The following is a 21,823-nucleotide window of genomic DNA, read 5'->3' as shown; positions in this document are numbered from 1 at the left end:
GGCATATAAGAAAGGTGTGAGAAGACCATGTGGCTGCCTTGAACAGTTGTTCGGCAGACGCGCCACGGCGGGCTGCTCACGAGGGACCCACAGAGCAAGTAGAATGAGCAGATACTGTAGCCGGCACAGGAAAGCCAGTCTGCGTGTAAGCCTGTGAGATAGTCATGCAAAGCCATCTGGCCAGAGTCTATTTGTTAGCTGGTCACCCCTTCTTGTGGAATCCATATCGTACAAAAAGGAAGCCCAATTTCCTGATGAACTAGTATGGTCCACGTAGATCTTCAGAGTACGGGTCACATCCAAAAAGGCCTCACATGCCGAGAGGTCTGGTGATTGAAAGGCCAGAACCACAATTTCCTCATTAAGGCGGAAACGAGAGACCACTTTGGGAAGGAAGCCAGGGCACTTTCGAAGAACAGCACTGTCCGGATGAAAGACTAGAAATGGGGATCGTCAGGAAAGCGCCCCTAAATCCTATACCCTACGGGTAGATGCTATAGCCAGAATAAACAGAGTTTTCTCAGTAAGCCATTTGATATCTACTGAATCCAGGGGCTCGAATGGAGGTTCCCGAAGTGCATGGAGAACCACTGACAAATCCCATGGAGCCACAGGAGGAACAAAGGGAGGTTGTAAAAGTAGAACACCTTGCAGGAAGGTATGAACATCCGGTAGAAGAGCAATTCTGCGCTGGAACCAGATGGACAGAACAGAGACATGCACTTTCAGATATGCTAGGCTGAGTCTGAGATCCAATGCAGCTTGAAGAAAGGCAAGGATTCTAGAAACCCTAAAAACCTGAGCATCATAGTTTCTAGTAGCACACCAGTGGAAATATGTATGCCACACCCGGTGATAAATCCTGGCAGAGGCCGGTTTATGTGCTCTGAGCATGGTCTGGACCACAGAGCTAGAAAACCCTTTTAGCCCTTAGGAGGGATATCTCAACAGCCAAACCGTTAAAGACAGACGTGCCAGGTCCGAATGTAGACAGGGACCCTGAGACAACAGGTCTGGTCATAGAGGAAGTTGGAGAGGAACGTCCATGGAGAGACTTTGAAGATAGGAGTACTAATGACATTAGGTCCAAGCCAGAGCTACCAACAGGACCGTGTCCCCCTCTTGCTTGAACTTCCGAAGAACCTGAGGCAGAAGGGAGACTGGAAGAAAGAGGTTATCTTCACAGATAATGCGTCCACAAAGGCTGCGTTGGGGTCCCTTGTCCTGGCCCTGTACACTGGAAGCTTGTGGTTGTGTAGAGGCCATGAGGTCCACGTCCGGTAGACCCCATTTGTCCACCAAATAACTTCTGGATTGAGAGACCACTTCCCTGCATGCATGTCGTGATGGCTGAGGAAATCCGCCTCCCATTGAGAATCTCCAGGACGAACACTGTGAAGATGGCGCTCGGCCCATGTGAGAATGCGGGATACTTCTGCCATTGCTGACCGACTTTGAGTGCCTCCTTTGTGATTGAGGTAGGCCACTGCCGTGGCATTGTTGGACTGTACTTGTACTGGCCTACCCTGAAGGATATCCTGAGCCAGAGTAAGGGCTTTGTAAAAAGCTCGGAGTTCCAGGACGTTGATTGGTAAGATCGCTTCGGCTGGAGTCCAGCATCCTTGGAAGGAGTACTGGTCGGTTGCTGCGCCCCACCCACGGAGGCTTGCATCTGTGATGAGGAGTACCCAGTCCAAGATCCAAAAGGGGCGACATCTGTAGCCACCAGGATAGGGACAGGCAAACTTCTGGAGAGAAGCCCATTGTCTGGGATCTGAGCAGATGGGACAGCCCATTCCACCTGGAGAGAATCAGGTGTTGTAGGAGCCTGGAGTGAAACTGAGCAAACTCCACCACATTGAAGGTGGACACCATGGATCCCAAGGTGACTCAGCGACTGTGGAATAATCTGCGCATTCGGTGCTGTAATACAGAGATTTTGTCTGCTGTCAGGAAGATTCTCTGAGCCTGAGAGTCAAAGGAAGGCTCCCAGATGTACCATTCTTTGAGAGGAGGTCAGAGAAGACTTTTTCCAGTTGATAAGCCAACAGTGCGTGTGTTGAAAGGCAATTATTACTTGTAGATGGCGGTAAAGAATTTCTGGGGAGTTTGCTAAGAGCAAGAGATCGTCCAAGTATGGGAGCAGTCTGATTCCCTGATGACGAAGATAGGCCGCCATAACTGCCATGATTTTGGTAAAGACCCGAGGAGCTGTAGAAAACCCAAAAGGCAGTGCTTGAATTTGGTAATATTGCTTTAGGACAGCAAACCTGGAGATACTGTTGATGAGAAGGCACTAATGGTACATGTAGGTAAGCGTCCTGATTGTCCAGAGACACCATATAGTCCCCAGGCTCTATAGCCAGGAAAATAGAGCTTAAGGTTTCCATACGAAACCTGGACACCCTAATAAACTTGTTCAGAGACTTGAGGTTGAGAATAGGCCGATGAGACCTGTTGGGCTTCTGAACCAAGAAAAAGGTAGAATAATAGCCCTTACCTCGCTGTGCTGAGGGGACCGAAATTATTACCCCAAGAGCAGTAAGGACTGAATGGCCTTCTGGAGGAGCAGGGCTTTGCCTGGGTCCGATGGAGGTCCTATGCAAAAGAACTGCTGGGGGAGGCGCCTCAGGAATGAGAGTGTGCAACTGTGGGAGACCACTTCTTTTACCCAGGCATCTCAGGTGGTCTGACGCCAGAACTGGGCAAACTGAAGAAGTTGGCCTCCCACCCTGGGAGCCCCCAGGGAGAGGCCCACCTCGTCAGGCTGAAGGCTTGTCCTCAGATTTGGTAGGTGGTCATCTAGTAGGCCAGGTCTGTTTGGTCCTAGGCTTGGAGGCCTTAGTGGATGCCGACTGTCGTGGAAAGGATTGACCTTTAGCTTTTCCTTGAGGACAAAAGGATGACATCCAAGGCTTTGTAGTAGATGCAGAGGGCAAGAACGCCATCTTGGAAGCTGCCAAGGTAGCCACAATCTTGTGCAATTCTGGGCCAAACAGGATCTCCCCAGAATAAGGCAGAGACTCCAAAGCCTTTTTAGAGTCCGAATCTCCCTTCCATAAGTGAAGCCAAACAATACGGCGGGCTACCACGGAAGTAGCAGATGCCCTGGAAGCTAGGATACCAGTATCCAAAGCCGCCTCTTCCAAACAGGAGGCTACATCTTTAATGTGAGATATGTAGGACAGCTGTTTCCTCACAGCATCAGAGGGAAATGTATCTTCTAGGGCCTCTGCCCAACTCTCAGTGGCTTTTGCCACCCAGGCCGTAGCCCTGGCAGGACGAGTAATAGTTCCTGTAAGAGAGTATATAGACTTCAGTCAAGCTTCAATCCTTCTATCTGTAGTCTCCTTTAAAGAGGTGTATGGATAGGTAAGGTAGCGTTTTTAACTAGGCGTGTCACGTGGGAATCCACTGCAGGGGAACTTGCCATTTAGTGCAATTAGCTGGAAGAGGGTAAAAGGAAATCAAGCGTTTAGGCAGCTGAAACCTTTTACTTGGCATATTCTCTGCTTCAGATAGCTGATCAGAGTGAGGAATCTCTGGCAAAACTACCTTCTGTCGCTTAAATAGTGGCTCTTTTGCCTTAGGAGTGGGTTCTGCCTCTTCTATTTGAAGAATAGATTTTACAGCTCTCACAAGTGCAGGTATATTCAATTTTATAGGGGGGAGTCAGAGTGAGAGAGATCTGCGTCTTCTGCCTCCCCAGATGATAACTCAGAATCTGATAGCTGGGTGGACTCGGAAGATAACACAGCACGCTTAGTAGGTTTACTAGGTAAGGATTTCTCCTTTGCAGCATTTGCTGAAAGGCTGGTAGAAAGTACGTCTACCCATGGGGGAGGCAAAGAATACCAACAAAACTGAGTTGCCTTCAGGCTGTAGGCGGGGTATAGGGGGAAGGACCGGAGCATCCTGGAAAAGAAAAAAGCTTTGCTGTTGATGTCCAGTCCTCCAAGTACCACCTACACCCCATTGTCGCCCTGTGGACACTGAAGAAGAAAAATAGATTTCCATAGATGGGGTCTTGAAAGAGGGGAGCCACCTCTTTTAAACAGTGTGCCCCCTTAGTTGTTATTACCTGGTGATCACAAGACAATAACTGAGATAGTACACAGAAAATAAAGTTTTCCACAGATCGGGGGATGTAAAGTCCATATCTCCCCCATCTTGTGATAAATAAAGAGAAGTGCTCCCTCATTTAATACGGCAGGTTTCCTGGTTTATAAAATGTTAGGCCTTGTTGGGCCACCATATTCTTTCTACCAGGGCCGGCTACAGGGGTCAGAGCACCCAGTGCCAGCCCATCATATGGCGCCCTCTCATTGCGCGCGGTGAATTTGGGGGTGTGGCCTAATTACCATAGGCCACACCCCCTATGTGACGTTATTTGGAGGCGTGCCCGCATGGCACGCCTCCAAATAACGTCAGGCTGGGGGTAAAGCCCAGCAATCCGTCACTGGCTGGGCTTCCCCCAGCCCTCTTCCGTCAGTGGGGGTCCGGCACCGCCGCACAGCTGCTGCGGTGGGGGTCCCCAACCTCCCAATTAGACCACCTGCGGGCCAATGGAGCAGCGGGACAGTACTGTCCCGCTGAAATCGGGATGCTGGGGAAGGGTGCCGCCCTCTAGGGGTGGCGCCCTTGTGCGACCGCACTGGTCAAACACCCCTAGAGCTGGCCCTGCTTTCTACACATACAGTATGAAGCAATTAAACCGAGACAAAGAAAATAATTAAAGAGTAGATTTTTTGGGTGAAAACCTACACATAGAATTCTGCTTTTACTATTTTGGAAAGGTGGATTACTGGCAAAACAAGAACCAAAGAGTTCTTCTTTGTGGTGCTAATAAGATAGAAAACAAATTTCGTTTGCGAATGGTTCCCGCTCTCGAAATTTCAATTAAAAGCACTTTTTTTGGCCACTTTGGTTACATTTTTATGGACATGTTAAAATGATTAAAATGACTAATGACATTTTCTGAAAATACATCTTCTGCAAAAACAAAGAAACAAAAGTACAATTTGTGTGGGTACCGCCTATAAAAATCATTTATATTGATGCTGGAATGTGACCAGCACAAATGTGAAAAAATGACCCCAGCACAAGAGTTAGAAAGACCTCAGCAGCAAAGGGTTAACTCCATTATTGCAAAATCCAGAGTTTATTCCAGGACTCACTTTAAAGTATCAGTGTAGAGATTCTCAAGAAAACAAGTTAAGAATTGGTCAGTTGGATGATTCTAGATGTATACTTTCCTTCAGAGAATTGAAGGATAAATTTGACCTGCAGCAGTGGCTCCCAAACTTGGTCCTCATGACACCCTAGTGGATAAATTTACTAAAGTGAGAGTTTTTAGAAGTGAGTTTTAGAAGAGATGTTGCCCATAGCAACCAATCAGGTTCTACTTAACATTTAACTAGCACCTTCAAGAAGATATTAGCTAGAATCTGATTGGTTGCTATGGGCAACATCTCTTCTAAAACTCACTTCTAAAAACTCAAACTTTAGTAAATTTACCCCTAAGAGTCCAAATTTGAAGGATATCTATGCTTGAGCGCAGTTGGTTAAATCAAATTGATTGCAGTACTAATGAAACCATTTTTTGCAGACTGTGGCACTACCTTATTAAAAAAAAATATATATGTTTTAAATTGTATGCATATTAGATTCATATCCATAATATATTAGTTCATTTCTAGCTCGCTTTACCAAAGCCTGGGAAATGAGTTTAGAGAAACTGCTAATGAAAACCAATTGACAAATATCTTGGTAGTTCCTATAGCCTCAGTATTGAAAACCTAATTTAAAGTTTTGTCACATGGGTATCAATGGACTAGTTGGCTTAATAAAAAGTTGTATAAATAATCGCTTACTGTCAAATAATAATCAATACCTGTAGTAAGTTATTAGGCTATGAGGCACCTAATCATTCTAAATTTTGGCATCTAAATTTCACTTCCATACCAATTCAAAAAGAAAAACAAATATGTTTAAAACAATGATTTAACACATAAGATTACTGTATGGAATTGATGATATTACAATGTCACTATGGATACGATATCAATTCTTACTAGATCAACAATTCAGAAGAGGATGCTGTCATTTCAATGCTCCCAAAAGACCGTTACTTACTGTCCATAGAGATGCAGATGCTCAGTAGGAGCTGGTATAAGAGAAGAGTCCTCTGGGGTTTTCTGTGTGCACTACTAGGACGTGTAAGGCTGCTATGCATAGCTGCCCTTCTGCTTAGCATTCAGGGTGGGGAGAGTGAGAGTAGATCAGTATGGACAGAAAACCCAAAGGTCATAGATGTTTAACAGTAGTAAGGAAAGAAAAATTCTAATCACACATAGGAGATAGATCAAAGGTATTTTGCTTGAGTTTTGGAGAGACATTCATTTGAATGGACCCGTCCAACATTACACACCATAGGAGGGAAACATGTCAGCCATACAATATGATCTGCATGTAGAGTGTATCCATTTTCAAAAAGCACCAGTCAGATCCCTACTTACAGTAAGGTCACAGAGTAAGAATAAATTATACTGTAACACATGTGTACACTTTCATCACGTGATAACCTAAAGATAGCTTAGAGTTGATGGTGTTAGCAATGAATGCTAAAGTCACATTACCCTGCTTATAAATATAGATAGAATTGTGTCTGGACAGTCCGTGTTATAAGCAAATGCAACAGTAAAATTTCCAATATAAAATGTAACTATATACAAATCCTAAGGAAATTAAAAATAAACATCAGTTGTTTTCCCCATTCATCAACTTCATATAATATAGTATCAACACTCCATAAGTACTATGAGCTAGAGGGGTGCAGCTGCAATTAACCAATTACAAGTGACTAGCTAGAGCTGACAATTATCCACTGCTTTAGCCCCCAAGCACCAGTAAGAAATACCCCTCCCTGTAGCTGCATCCAGGCCTACTGGAGAAGAAATGATGGGAACAAGTTCCTACTGTTCTCGGAGAAAGCTTTCCAGTCCCTTCCCTTCCCCTGCGATGCCTCTCCAGGTGTAAGGAGCTGTAAGTGTAGGATATGCCAGAGGCTGCACACAGATGTAGGTGTACCTTTTTTGTTATTGGCATTTGCAGTAAGAAAATTTTGCAATTCTGTTGAAAACAGACCTACGTCCAATGCTGAATGAGCCCCTCTGTCCTTTGTAGGTTGTAAAAACAGAGAGAGAATGTTTTACAATATTCCCGCTAATGGATTAATGGACAATTTATTTATTTTTTGAATGCAAATGAAAAACATTTTTGGGGAAATTTAATTGTTAGCGCTGGGCGTCTTACTAATGGGCGTCTATCAGAGCAATTCAATTGTTGCTCTGATCAGTCACCCAATAATATTTGATAAAGCAGCTAAACCCGTCCAAAATCCTGCTTTGGGCATCTAACGTCATGGTTTGGGCACCTAAACTAAGGACTTTTCACACATTTTTTCTCACACCTCCAGCAGCTAATTGGCGTCAGATCCGAGTAACCAATTGAATTGCTCCAATAGACGCCTATTAGTTAGACACACAGCGCTGACAATTGAATTCCCCCCAAAGAGAAAAGTGTTATATAAATAACATTATTATTACCACCACCTATCAAGCACTTATTCCGCAATGACAGCCAAAAATCTGGAAAAACATCTACTGAAAGAATACCCTTTCCACTGTATCTAAGTTGATAGCATAATGGGCCTGGTTCTGAGTGGCACACAGAAGTGCCCGCAGCAGCGTCTATTGGCGGTCACCTTTCTGCAAATGCAAACTCCTTCCCTTGTGTACATCTGTGTGGCTGAATGTACAAGGACTGAGAGGCCACTGTTAGCATCTGTGCACGCAGTAAGACCGACTGGTGCATCCTTATACGCCGCCATTAGTCCCACCATCAAAACTTGTATCAGCTCTATGGCAGGTGCAAATTCTCTGTCCGAGTACGGCCTCTGTGAGTGGTCGAGCGTCTGTGTATACAAACACTATCCACAGCATATCTGACACACTCTGTATAACGCATGCTTTAGATTCGTTTTTAGAAATTTTCACACATGCGCAGTTGCAAAAAATTGCTCATCTACAGTACATAAACATCACCAGTGCATGCATCTCTAATCAGACTCTATATGTTCAAGACATATGCTTCATCATGTGTGGAATTTAGTAGCAAAATGCTGTATTATTTAACCTAGGAACAATAAACATATTTTATTTACCATGACACTAAATAGGAAATGTGATCACTCTGCTGTAGTGGTATAATATCTACAGATGAAGCAGAGGGCCTGATTCAGACCCGCTCGCGAGCGCTCGCAAGCGGGTCGATGGTGCCCTAGTGCGCATGCGCATGACGGAGGGAGCTCCGTCGTGCGCATGCGCAAGACCCGGGGAGCGACGGGGAAGCCGTCGCTCCAGGTCTCGCACCAAAAGGAGCGTGCTGTCGATGTTGATTGACAGCACGCCGCCTTTGGTGGGCATGGCTGCCAGACGGAGGCATTCCCACGGGAACGCCTACCGTCTGGGTCCAGCCCCACTGACATCACTAGTGATGTCAGTGGGAGTGCTTTTGGCTCTGATAGAGCCAAAATCACTCCAGGGTTTGCGGTCACCGAGACCCTACCGCAGGGTCTCGTCGCAAGCCCGATGGTCGCGATGGTCTTGACCATTGCGACCATCATCATGGACGCTCGCATAAGCTGTGGGTGGTAAACCACAGCTTTGCGAGCGTCCAAGAGGCCGCTCCAAGTTTAGGTAGGAGGGTCCTGATTCAGAGCGAGCGCTCTGGTCAGAGCGACCGGCTCTGAATCAGGCCCAGAGTGTTTTTTGCAGTTTATCTAGCTTCTAGAATGATGTCAGAATGTATTTAGGATTTTTTTTTTGCAATGTACTCAAATATCCTCAGCAATTCGGAGCTTGACTAATCAGAGACCTGTGAAAGAGTAACAAACAGCTGCAATGCAATATTGCATTATGGTGCATCATTTTACTCCAATAAACTGAGCTTCCTCTATTACTGAACTGGGACAAGCAGAACCACCCAGAATTAGTGAATAAGTAAAAAAAAAACACACATGCCCCAGCAATAAGATTTTCCCTGATCAAGATGGTGTTAATGTGTGAAAGAAAAGATGCCAAAACTGCAAACAAATCCAAAATGTAAAGTTTATTATGAAAATGGTACCTGCCGGATGAATCAAAAATTAATTTACATAAAAGACAGCATGTATGGTGTGTAAGCAGCAGGCCTAGAAAAGTATAAAAAAGAACCTTGTTTAAAAAAATGAAATTATGTACAGATTTTTTTTGCTTGTTTTTTTTTCAACTTTTTTTCTGCACCATATTAATTTGATGGTTAATGGAAAAATAATGTTTTTCTTTTCTTTTTTTTTTTTTTTTTTACAACAGATGAGGCACGTTGAGTTAAAACTGAGTTAGTTTTCAAAACACAATAAGACGTACCCATAACTTTCGCTTTTTTTTTTTAAACGTTTTAATATATATTTTTAAACGTTTAAGTTGGTAACACTGCTGGGTTTACAGGTACAATTCTGTCTATTTCCTATTAACCCTCCCTTGTTAATTTTGAAAAATTAACCAAAGTGGCACCAACCTCGTAAAGTTTTCATATTAATTTACAAGAAATAGTTAAAAACACAGACACAGTCGTCACACATAAAAATGACTTTTTCGTCATTTTAGCAAATTGTCAGACAATTTATTTTCAAAGCAGCTGTTAAATTTGCTCATTTGAAATAACCAGAAATCTTCAATAGTTTATTATTATTAATAATATTATTTTTTTAATCTTTTGACACAACACAAACACTTATTAAAAAAATATTTAAAAAAAGGAAAGGAAGAAAAACAAACAGAAAACAAGGATGGAAGACAAGGGGTAAAACATAAAACTTTGAAGTGAGATTTCAGTGTTTTGTACCACCCAGAATGTGCAGGGAGTCATCATTTTGACCCATTTCATTTGTAGAAAATTCTAGCTTTGCATTTTCAAGTTCTAGATTAGTAGTAGTATAATTTGGGTTTAAGCTATCTCTTCTTACTGTCCCTCTCACAAGAGATGGGAGAAAGAGCCAAAGGTTGCTGGCTTAATGAGTTGTCATGATTTTAGACTCCAAAACAGCATGTCCCATACTCCCCATGTGGTGCTGGATTGTGTTAAGACACCAGTAAGGAGGCATGTTGGGATTTAGGTGACACTTTAAATGCTGTAATGCAGGTAAGTAGGTAACCAGATGAACTGGCAATGATTGCAATGACTAGATTAAATCAAATGTCTTTACAGACTCTGCAGAAGCAGGGCTGTATCTACATGGACTGTTGCCATGTGTAAACAAAATCTGATAAAACTGGCTAAAGTGTATGAAATATTTCAATGTTTCTATCACCCTTTATGAGCCTCCTCTAGATATAGTAGTTGCAAAACCACAGTAGGTTACTGATATGGTAGATCAACTTCTCTTCAGCGCCAGATAATCCAGTGAGGCTGAAGAGCTGCTAATATTCATGTGGGGTAAGAAGAGAGAACTATCCTACCCTCCCTTGCACAAAGCACATAGGCGGCTTTCTGAAATGTTTCCTTTCTTGTTTATGTGGGAAAGACAGACAATGGACAGAGGTAAAAATTACAGAACAGTCATTAAGACAGAGTACTGAAATTTCACAACAGTAAAAGCGATAGCAAAAAAGGAAAACAAAAAAAGAGCAAAGTTACCCATAGGGTGTACCAACAGTGAAAGCAGCGTTGCCACTATACAAACATCCACGAGCCCCCAGGTACCACTGATTCACTGACACACAGGGAGTAAAGAACGTGACAGACCCAGACTACAGTTTTAAAAGCACAGAGAAAGACAACAGATATAAACAATCACATTAGCTTAGAATATACTGCATATTGTAACACACGTTGAAATTGGAATGAGACAGCTAAAAGACACTCGGAAATGGTCCTTTTTTTTTCTAAATCTCTTTAGATCTGTGTTTTTTTCTTTTTTTTTAATACACGAAGCAACACATTACAAAGTCTCACACCTGGTAATAGATGTTTCACGTATAAGCTGCCAAACAGACTGGAAGTAGGTAATAAAAACCCATTATTCCATGAAACGTCACACTTTTGGTTTCTGAATGACTCAGATATTTTTTTTCCCTTCTGATTTCTGGTAACCCGAAACAGAGGCCTGTATCTGTACTTGCTTTGTTCTTATCATTTATTTTTTTTATTATTCCCCCTTGCCCATTTTATTTTACCCCTTAATTTTAAGAGAGACTTTCTTACTGAGAGTAACATAAAAAAAATATATTTGTTAGTCATTTGCCAGAATTTTAAACTGGGCTTTAAACCCGTCAAAGTGCATTAGACGGAGAGTAGAAATGTTATAGAAACTTATGAGTAAAAAAATATGGAAGTTAAGATGATTTCTAAGTCTTATTTTTTTTTTATCCACTTATTGTAAAATATAACAGAAAAACACAATGCTGGTGAGGACACGCAACATGTAACAGCAAAACATGACGGGTCAGTAAAGTGTTTTGTGCAATAAAAATAATCCACAAAGTAACCCACTGTTTACATATCATTCCGCCACTTCTGTTATTTTGCTCGCGCAAATAACCTTGCTTACAAACTGAGCGGCATCGGTAAAAGCACCAAAATGGCTAATCATCTCAGCGGCCTACAAGTACCATGTTCTAAGCCTCTCTGACAGCAAAATGGTTATAGTGTGTTTGAGCCAAATAAATTGCCTGCTCCCTGTCTATAAAAAAGGGTTATTAGCATATCTGATGTATTAGGAAAGGGTTTTTATTTTCCTAGCGTTAGTTTGAGGTGAGAGATAAAGACTAAGGAATTTAACCAGCAAATTTAAACATTCACATTTTTCCCAACCGAATGCTCACAGCTCTATTGCCATATCTACTAGAGCTTCTGCTACACAAACACTGGTCTGGGCAACTCGTCTCCCAAATGCTACTCGCAGTTTCTCCAACTGCTCCCCAAATCCCCAACAAATACTGCACATGATCAGTGTGTCCACCAACTTCTATTTAAGCTTGAGACTTTAAGACTTTAATTCTGGTCAGGCAGGAGAGAGCAGGAGGACACTCTTTTGTTAGATGTTATAAAATCTGCCTTACACTGACCAATGACTCTACATATCTGTTCTCATTTACTAAGGAAGTTCCAAGGACTAAAATATAGCTGCCATAAATGAGAAATGCCTGGTGTTTGGAATAACCGACAATGCCAGTAATTACTTTCTATACGGGGCGCTATTAATTTACTGGGTTCATGAGTTGAGTCTTGCTGACTACATATAGATTAGGTAGGGTAAGTGATTACTATATGGTAAACAAATCTGCGTGGATCGTAATCTAAATTTGAAGGATCTATTTGTCATTTGCTTATGTTGAGTAAAGTCAAACATTTCACCTTACAACACTGCATTGGCAAGATCATTCTGATGAGCAGCAAGAACTGCAGTTCTTTGCTCCATAAGCCATTGCTGAAACAAATAACACAGGATGCTTCAAGTAACAGCTGGAGGGCAGAACGTTGCTCAACAATGATCTAGATCCTGTCAGTAGCAATATTTTCACCTAGAAGAAAAGTATAACATTTAGAATTTTTAAAGTGACAGAATCCACCCGATGAAAGGTTTTCTATAGTGGTTGGACTGGTGTGGAAAACTCTCTTTCCTGCATGTGACGTGTGTGACACAATATCGTCATTACATACACACATACAATCCCCCTTGAACAGACAAGGCATCTTGGTACATCAATACACAGCTGTCATGGTGACTGTCTCAACCCCCTTTAGCAATGTTGGAGGTTAATGCAAGCCTGATAACACTTCTAGGATCCAGTAGTGCAAGCCATGCTAACTCTTTCCCTGCCACAGCAGCACGCATAGCATTGCCCCTCTGGTAATGAAAGAGTTAATGGCCATAAGCTCTAGCAGCAGAGAGAGTAAGGTCATTAGAACATTCTGAAAAATAAATACTACAAAGAATGTGAGCAGTGTCTCAGTATTTTGGCAGTGACGGGGGAGTTGGGGGCCAGGGGAGTTAGAGAAGCCCATAAAAGGGTTCTGGGGTAAAAAAAAAAAAACAGAATCGAGGTGTGAGTCAAAGTGCTGGAAAATTTTAGGATGTACAGGATCAGAACGCAGCCGTTGCAACCTCCTCTAAGTAAAGGAGCAACGGGCACAGTGCGAGCGGTCCTCGGGAAAGGCATCTGCCAACTAAACCAAAGCCGCAGAAAGGGGGCATATATTTTGTGCAGCCCTGCTAGATATATGAGGTTCGGAAGACGGGGCTACTGGTCCCAGAATATTCTGAAGGAGAGAATTAACTTAAAAGGACTGAGTCATGAGGAACACCTCCTCTTGCGGCTTTGAATTAGGGAGCAGTGGAGAAGACATGGGCTGGCCAAGTTTAGCTGCCCCTACCACCAGTACATAGCCACCTACATTCTGCAAAATGTTATTACGTCTTTCTCTACTTTCTGCAGTCTGTTCATCTTTCTCCTCATCCTCCTCCTTTCCGTCTTTCATTCATTCATTTTTCTCCTTGTTTTCTCAGTCCTCTTTACGTTCTAGAGTCTGTGCTGCATGGATGCCATTGCTGTACACAGGGAAAGGAAGGGAGGAGAAAATTCCCTCAGCTGTCGTGAAGACACTGGCAGCGGGCACCTGGGTAAGACCAGCGCCTGTCACTGCTCCTCCAAATGGGCCAGACATGTTTAATCGGTGTACATGATGGTACAGCATCTCCATTGGGGTTTTGGGGTCCAAACCAAAACCAGGACCATTCACATCCACAAAGTTCACAGGGTGTGCATTAGGGAGCAGGTTGCCCTGCATGGCGAGTGTCACCTCAGCTGGAGCATAGCGAATGGTGCCTGTAGTGTACACCCTCTGTCCACTACTTCCTGTGGCTGCAAGAGTTCCTGCCACACGATGCACAAGAGGAAGGACCACATTGCCTGCCTGAAGCCTCTGTAGTGCTTCTAGCTCTCCTGCGTACAGAAGGGAATTTGATGGACCACCTGTCTGAGGTGGTTTATCTCGGGGAGAGGCAGAAAGTGGAGGTGAAAGTGGGTCCGAGTTGACAGGACCCAAGCCACCTGAGGATCCGGAGTATTGCGCTTTGCTGCGCCCAGCTCCCTCAGCCCCACCTGGGGGTGTGAGAACAGAGTCTGGTATGGAAACATGGAGGGCTGGAGGGGCAGCAGCAGTGGAGGATGGGGAAGGGGAGAAGTGCTCACCTCCTGTAGGAGGCTTTGTCATACTATAAGGGGATTCATTGCGTGAGATCTCTCGATTAGGTGGGAAGTTCCAAATACTGCTGTCATTATCAAAGTTGATAGGCTCTGACATTTCTGTCTTGATTTTTAGTACAGATGAAGAACAGCTTCCTGTCGGTGGAGGAGTGGAAGGGAGGAGTCTTGGAGGATCCCCCAATGTGCCTTCTATCCCGCTAGGGCTTGTTCCCCCAGAGAGACGCCTTCTACGTCCGCCACATGGCCCTAATCCTTTTCTCCTCCTCCTTTTCCTCCGCTGGTGTCTGCCTAGAACCCCAGTGACACAAATTCCCCTCTCTTCTTCTTCCTCCTCTTCTCCACTCTCAGAGTCTTTGACACTGTCAGAGCTGAGGGACTCAGGTCCACGCATGTCTGTCTCACTCTCTGTGTAGCGCTCTACTTTAATGTGCATAGGACCAAGTGCTCCCAGAGCACTAATACCCCCTAACGCACGCAACCCTCCTTGATCCATCTCCTCTTCTGCCTTCCTAACCTCACAGTCTTCACTTTCTTCACTCTCCTCACTGCAAGCATCACTTGAGCTGTTGGCCTCTTCATCACAGTTCATCTCTGGGTCAGAGTGTGGCCCCGGCTGTTTACGGTCTGGCTCTGGATCTTCGCTCTGCTCTGAATGGTTCCCTTTGCCATCTGACTTCGGATTATCGTTATCCTCTGTGGGGATTAAAAATCATAACATTATTTTATTTTTGCAACATAAAGTATGTGTCACAAATTCATGCTACAGTCTTGAATCAGAACGGACATTAATTGATTAAATAACTTTAGTCCTCTTGGTTGCAATTAAACATTATACATAAATATGGAAGATGTGCATAAATAAACCTTGGTTAAAATGTCTTCAGAGGTCACATAATGAATTGCGTATAGTTCACCTGTGTACAATGAAAGTGTTTAAATAGAGTTTTAGATAAAGACAACTATCTGTAAGAGGTCCCTAGGTTGGTTACTGCAATTCCAAACAGGTGATTCATCATTAAAAAGGAAAAATACATGGTTACTGAAAATAACTAATCAAGTGAAGGCTATAAGAAGATTTCAAAGATTTTCTTTATATCCTGGAAGCACTACCAAACCCATCATAAAGAAATTAAAAGATTATAGCACAACCACATCCCCTGAGTATCTGTTTACTTCACAAATCCATGATTTCTTGGAAAGGCTAAAAAACTTGTCAAAATGGATGAGGCAAGCTATACTGTAGATCAGTGGTTCCCAAACTGGCTGCCATGGCACCGTGGGGTGCCTCGGGACACTTGCAGAGGTGCCTCAACTTGGTAGACCAGCATCAAATCATATTATTTATGATCAATATAATGTAAATATGTGGATAAACAGAAGCGCAAGCCTGTCCAACAACCACATAACTGAACCTAAGGATGACAGGTCAGCACAATTTACTTAAAAATTATTTTTTTTAATTTCTCAATAACAAACTTTTGGCCTAGGGGTGCCTTGAAAACAATGCTGATACTCTAGGTTGCCGTGATTCAAAAAAGTTTGGGAACCACTGCTGTAGATACATTCTGGATGCACACCTGCTGAAGACTGCAGGATACTTTAGGAGAAGGTAGGATAGTTAACTAAAAATACAACAAGATCCTAAACAGAGTTGTATCAAAGCTGATAGAACTCAAGCAATATTGCCAGGACCGTTTGGAGAGAGGCAGCACTGAGCGCTGTAGATTCTGGCTTCATGCCAGAATCTACAGTAGATTCTGGCTTCATGTCAGAATCTACAGCGCATGCGTGGGTCTCCGGGAAAATGGCGCCCACGCCTACTTTCCCAAGGGACATCTTTTCTGCGCATGCACAGATCACTGGAAAAATGCCCGCAGCCATTTTCCCAGTGAGTGTTTGCTGCTCTACAGTGCCGGTCTGGCGCTGCGGAGTAGCACTTCGGGTATTGACGGAGAGGTAAGTGTAATTACCTATGGGTGCAGGGTGTGCGGTGTGGACTCCCCAGGAACCCGGGGCCCGTGTGCCCCTCATACCCTGCACCCATTATATATACGCCCCTGAATATTGCCAAGAAGATTGTCCAGATGTGGTAGAGATTTACCTATATAGACTCACAGCCGTAATTTAATATCAAAGGTGACTTTTCTCAAATATAAAAACTAGGGAATGAATTAGTCTATTTTTTTTTTTTGTAATTACATTCTTTTTGTTATTAGATCTTACATAATATTTTATGTTAATGGTCAGAATTACATTTTACTTAAAATAAACTGTGATCAATGGCAAAAGGGATAAATATTTTTTCATAGCCACAGAATAAATACTTATATGCATAAAGAGGTTTTGTATTAAAAGTAAATAAATTGCGTCGCAAAATTATAGATCAGAGCAGCATATGGGAACTGAAGAGGTTGGGAAAGAGAGAAAGGGCGTACTTGTATTTAGGGAATCAATGTCAAATATAATCAGATAAATGCAACCAATATAAACTGCACCCCACTCAGCTTTCAGTGGGCAAAGGGCCAATGTTTGTCGAATAAGCCAGAGGATCGTGCCACTGCTGCTATGCTAGTGAATGTGAATGAGCTGCAAGGGCTTCTGGTTTAGCGGGTGTCAAAAGAGACTCTTTACCGCTAGATACCAGCTTCATGTGTGTATTTCTAAGTGTTCACATATCAATATAATGCAGAAATGAATATGCACCAATGAGACATGAAATAAAGACACCCTCAATGGTGCCACACTGTCATGACGCACGTGAGGGTCCACTGAACAGTATTTAGTTGTAACCCCTTAATTTTGCCTGCATCACCGTCTCGTGGCCACAAGCCCCAGAGAGCTTCTGGCTCTAATAGAGCCGGAAGCTCTCCCACTGACTGGTGATGTCAGTGGGGCCGCCCACAAATGGCAGGCGTTCGCATGGGAACGGCTCCGTTTGTGAAGCAACCCCCCCGCCACGCCTACAAAACGGGGCGAGCTGTCAACATCGACAGCCGCCCCTTTTGTAGTTAGCCACGGAGCGAGAGAATTTCTCTCTCGCTCCGGGGCTTGAGCACGCACAGTGCGGCCGCTGCGCGTGCGCAGAGCACACCATCGAACCGCTCATGAGCGCTCAAGCGCTTGCGAGCGGGTCTGAATCAGGCCCAGAGGCCATTTGGAAAGACTGTAGTGGGGAAAAAAAAGGTGGATGGTGAGACATTCCTCCCCCTCCAAACACCAGACACATTTCTAAAGGCGCATATCCACTCTACGAGTACTGAATGACTGTACGATTACAACATCGTTATCGTACAGTACAATCGTTCATTATACTGTGCAGTGCCCACAATGAACGAAATGTCGTTCAGTGCAGGCACCCTCCCTCATCCCTGAACAAGCACAACCTGACGATATCGGCATGTTGGGCAGTATGTACAGACGATGACAGATGCCGACAACAACCAGCGGGAGCGCGCATCGCTGGTCATTGCCGGCATATTCACTGCACGATTAATGAACGATTGAACGATAACGATGTCGTAATCGTTCAATCGTCCATTTATATCGTGTAGTGGATATGCACATTAAGATTCACATTAAAGGGTGATCCTAAATGTTTCCTTCTTGAAACAATCAAGAACACAATGTGGTCTCACATTACAGTGCATTCTCCTGGAGTGTAGCTCTCCATTCTTCCATCATCAAAACCCACCATAATGTTTTATGTCCAGGAGTGGCGCTCTCTCTTTTGCACACTTTCACCAAAAATAAAAAAGTACTCAGACTGGTATGGAAGGTAACTTTAAAATTGTGCTTTATAAGATAATTAGATTTTTATGGAGCAGGGATAACAAAGGTTCAGGTTTCATCTGATTTCTGGACACACAAGAAATTAGTCTGAAGATGGTTCCCTTAATGACAGGGCAGGTCTATCACCCACAGATTGTTGTCCCATCTTCTTCACAGTAACATTAGCTTGGAGCTTTATGTTTTATCATTTTGGGTGTCAGGTAGCAATCTATCCATTATCTATATGGAATATGTGGAAATATTGTCCAAATAATGGCATTTCAATGAAGTGTGGGGTTTGAAGTCATTATATAGGAGTCTTCATACAAAGGGTCACAGGGAGTTAGTGCATTCTTGTATAAGAAACATTTACGAAGAGTAGGGTAGTTAGTAGTGAATGTGGTGATAAATCGAGTTTTCACAAATCAGTTGATCTAAATCTGTAACATCCAGAGTCCTTGGACATTAAACATTGTTCTCATTTCCTCAGGAACGTATATTTTATATAGGTTGCATACTGTAAACTATGTGTTCTGCAGAGCTAAATCAAGTTGAAGACCAGGAGTTTATTGTCTGTTGTAATTGGTTAGAGTCCAAATGTGTGCATTATGGTAGGATTAAGACCCAGGCATCCATACTCCTTTATGAGAGGAATAGAAAGACGATCCACAGCATTAGAGGGTGAGTATGCACTCATGGGGTTTAAAATTCGACTCATCTACAGAAATCAGGTGTTTGGTGCTTTTGGATACCTTGAGCTCTTTGTTCTGCATTTGCAGAACTGGGCAGCCGAGGCATCCCTATTCCTACCTCCTCCCATTAAGGTTTCAGTGTTGGTTTGGGGTGGTTTACCTGACCTCACAGCATTTCCGGGGTAGTTTACAGAGATAAAATATTACAATTGGGAAAAACAATAGGAAGGGACTTAGGGTAGGATATTAATTTTACTTGTGTTGATGTGTTTCTTCCAGAAGATAGAGAATATCTAGAAGGAGAGAAATTGCCGATATAAAGAGAATGGAGATGTGATTATAGCTGACACTGGAAACTTATTTTCAGCAATTTGATAGAATTGTTTTTTGGGGGAGGGGTATTAAAACTTAAGTCGGGTACACATTAGATTATGTGTGTACCCGGCTGACGAACGGTGCGAGGGACGACATATCGTGCGGTCATTTGACACAGCGCGATCTGGTGAACGACTGCACGATATGTCGTTCACTAGCCACCTCTGCAAGCATGGGGTCATTCATCAAATTGACAGATTGAGCTGCTTCTGATTTGCCAAATACTCCACACCACAATAAGGTAGAATGGAAAAGCCTCATCGGTAGCGCACTTAAAAACTTGAACAGTTGATTAGTTAGTAGCCATAGAACGGAAGTCTCCTATACTGATTTGAGTTTTGGGGACAAGGATCGTAAAGAATAGAATTTAAAACTCTTTGAGAACTTAGGAGCCTGACCTTCCCATGGCAATGGAGTAGTTTTAGCACGATATGTGGAGAGGATGTAGTGACATTACCACCGCCCAGAATGCCGGGTGTCAGAATCCCGACAGTGGAAGGCCGACCCGGGACTAAAAATAGGCATCAAAATCCTGACGCCTATCTTTAGCCCGACGACGATATCCCGACGGCCGGAATCCTGAACGAAGGTAAGCAGGGATAGTTAGCTCTTAGCCGTTGGTGGGGGGAGGGAGTTAGGGTTAGGCACCAATAAGGGAAGGTTAGGGTGAGGGGGGGGGGGGGAGGAGAGGGTTAGGGTACTTACGTGCCCCTGTCGGGATATGTTGTCATTGGGCTTCTGGCGTCGGTATGAAAACAGGTAGCTATTCAGCCGTCGGTATATCATACCAATTTCATGTGGAGGCGGCTGTCCTGCCTGGGGCTTTGTCTGAGATCTCGGTGAGAACTATTACATGTTGATGGTGAAGGATTTTGGTAAAAAGTTAAGACAGAATGGGCATAAAACTGGTTACATCCTCTAGTCACAGGTTAATCCAACAATCATGGTTATATGCATCTTCTGATGAGGCTTGGTACTCTATCTCTCTCCAAGGCTAAGTACATCTCCCCATAAGGCGGCATCCTCATGGAGAATTTTATTTTTTAACTATTTGGGGACTGATGACTTTTGGTTAGATCATTGAAATACATTTATTTCTATTTGAAAAGCATTATACAAGCAAAAGCAGGCATAAATAAATCATACAATAAATCATGAATCTTCAGTAGTTACTGTGATTCAATTAATAAAACCTTAGAACATTGCTGCAAATATGATTCATCTTCTACCAAGAATACTGTATGGAAACTAGTGTGTAAGGCATTACAAAAACGTAGGGCATGAAAAAAAAGCTATTGTACTTTTAATTTTTTTTATATTTACTATTATCTTAGGTCTCCTCTATGACTAGCCTTGGCAAATTTTCTATGAAGCTTAGCTTTAAAAGCAGCTGCCATGTCAGCCAATGATAGATCCAAGTTACATTGTTGCTGACAGGCAAGGCGGAGCTGACAAGATGTAGAATACCGGCACGGGAATTTCCAACAGCAGTCGGAATCCCAGCTTCAGGATCGGGTTAGGCACTAGGGGATAGGTTGCGGGAGAGGTATTAGGCTGCGGGATGGGAAGGTTGGGGTTAGACTGCGGGAGGTGGGGGGGGGGTTAGGGGTAAGTGTTAGTATACTCACATGGTTGCGTCAGGATTCTGACTGTCGGGATGCCGTGGTCAATATTCTGACCACAGGCATCCCGACTGCCAGGATCCCATACCCAACCCGATCTGACAGGTCTCCCGTGCAGCTGCCCAGGCTCCCTTACACATAGAGAAATATGTGACAATCACGAGACTTCTTGTGATCAGTGAGAGAGAAATGTATACTGCCATCAGGTGGATTGATCTGTAGGTAGCAGTTCATGACCACGTCACTGGGTCTAAGGCTGTCTTTGACAACCAGCTTGTGGTTATAGAGAAGTGTGCTCTGCTACAGACAACAGATTTACTAGCGCTGCTTGGGAGAAAAGACTGGTCACCATAGAGGGAATATACAGTCTGGAGGATACATTTTACCTTTGATGTGCTCAGCTGAACAATTTGTTTCCCATGCTACTAAGAACAAACGTATCTTGATTATAAAAATCTGTGATCTGATTTTTTAAGGAGCTTAATGCCTCCATGTAGCCTGCCTATACTACTGACAGTCCAGGAATTGGCTTTGGTATTCAGTTGATTTAGCAAGATGGAATTCCCAGCTGGACCCAAATGTTATGATTCTGCGTTTTTGTTAGAATGCAGATCAAATAATTTATACATTCTAGGAGCTAAAGTTACCGATTAGATAAATTATTAGGACCGTCTAGGTTTGATAGTAATGCATACTTAGTAAGCATGTGTTACTATCAAACATAGGCGGCCCAAATGATTTGTCTAATACCCCTCCCTGCACCTTCCGGGAGAGTAGGTAAGTATTACTCTCCTGGAAGGTGCGGGAGGCTCCAGTGTTCTGCTAGTCCTCCACAGCCCCAAAAATCACGCCTCTGTAGGTTGGGGGGTGGGTCTAAAATGACCCAAATCGGGCTGAATCTCCTCTCCAGACTTCTCCAGGAGAGGAGAATTTAAAAGTAGGTAAGTATGTAGTAATGAGCGCAGTAAGGTTTGTATTCAAACCAATATTCAGCTGATTATTTTGTGCATCCTATAAATTCTACTTTTCACCTTATAACTACATGCAGTGAAGACTA

General features: G+C 43.4%; 1 protein-coding gene across 6 annotated transcripts in view; it reads right to left on the bottom strand.

Annotated features, from left to right (window-relative positions):
* Window positions 1-9,151: 9,151 nt before the first annotated feature.
* The window catches only part of NPAS3 (neuronal PAS domain protein 3), a 475,522-nt gene continuing 462,850 nt past the window's right edge, over window positions 9,152-21,823 (bottom strand). For all 6 annotated transcript variants that reach the window (XM_088456533.1, XM_088456536.1, XM_088456537.1 and 3 more), the window contains one exon: window positions 9,152-15,002. In XM_088456533.1, coding sequence (XP_088312659.1) covers window positions 13,606-15,002 — 1,397 coding nt within the window. In that variant the 3' untranslated portion in view covers window positions 9,152-13,605. The remainder of the gene's footprint in view (window positions 15,003-21,823) is intronic.

Source organism: Taudactylus pleione, unplaced genomic scaffold (assembly GCF_031769625.1).
Source record: "Taudactylus pleione unplaced genomic scaffold, aTauple2 ptg000707l, whole genome shotgun sequence".
NCBI classification, from domain to species: Eukaryota; Metazoa; Chordata; class Amphibia; order Anura; family Myobatrachidae; genus Taudactylus; species Taudactylus pleione.
The sequence above is the reverse complement of the archived record's forward strand: the minus strand, read 5'-3'. Positions and strand labels throughout refer to the sequence as shown.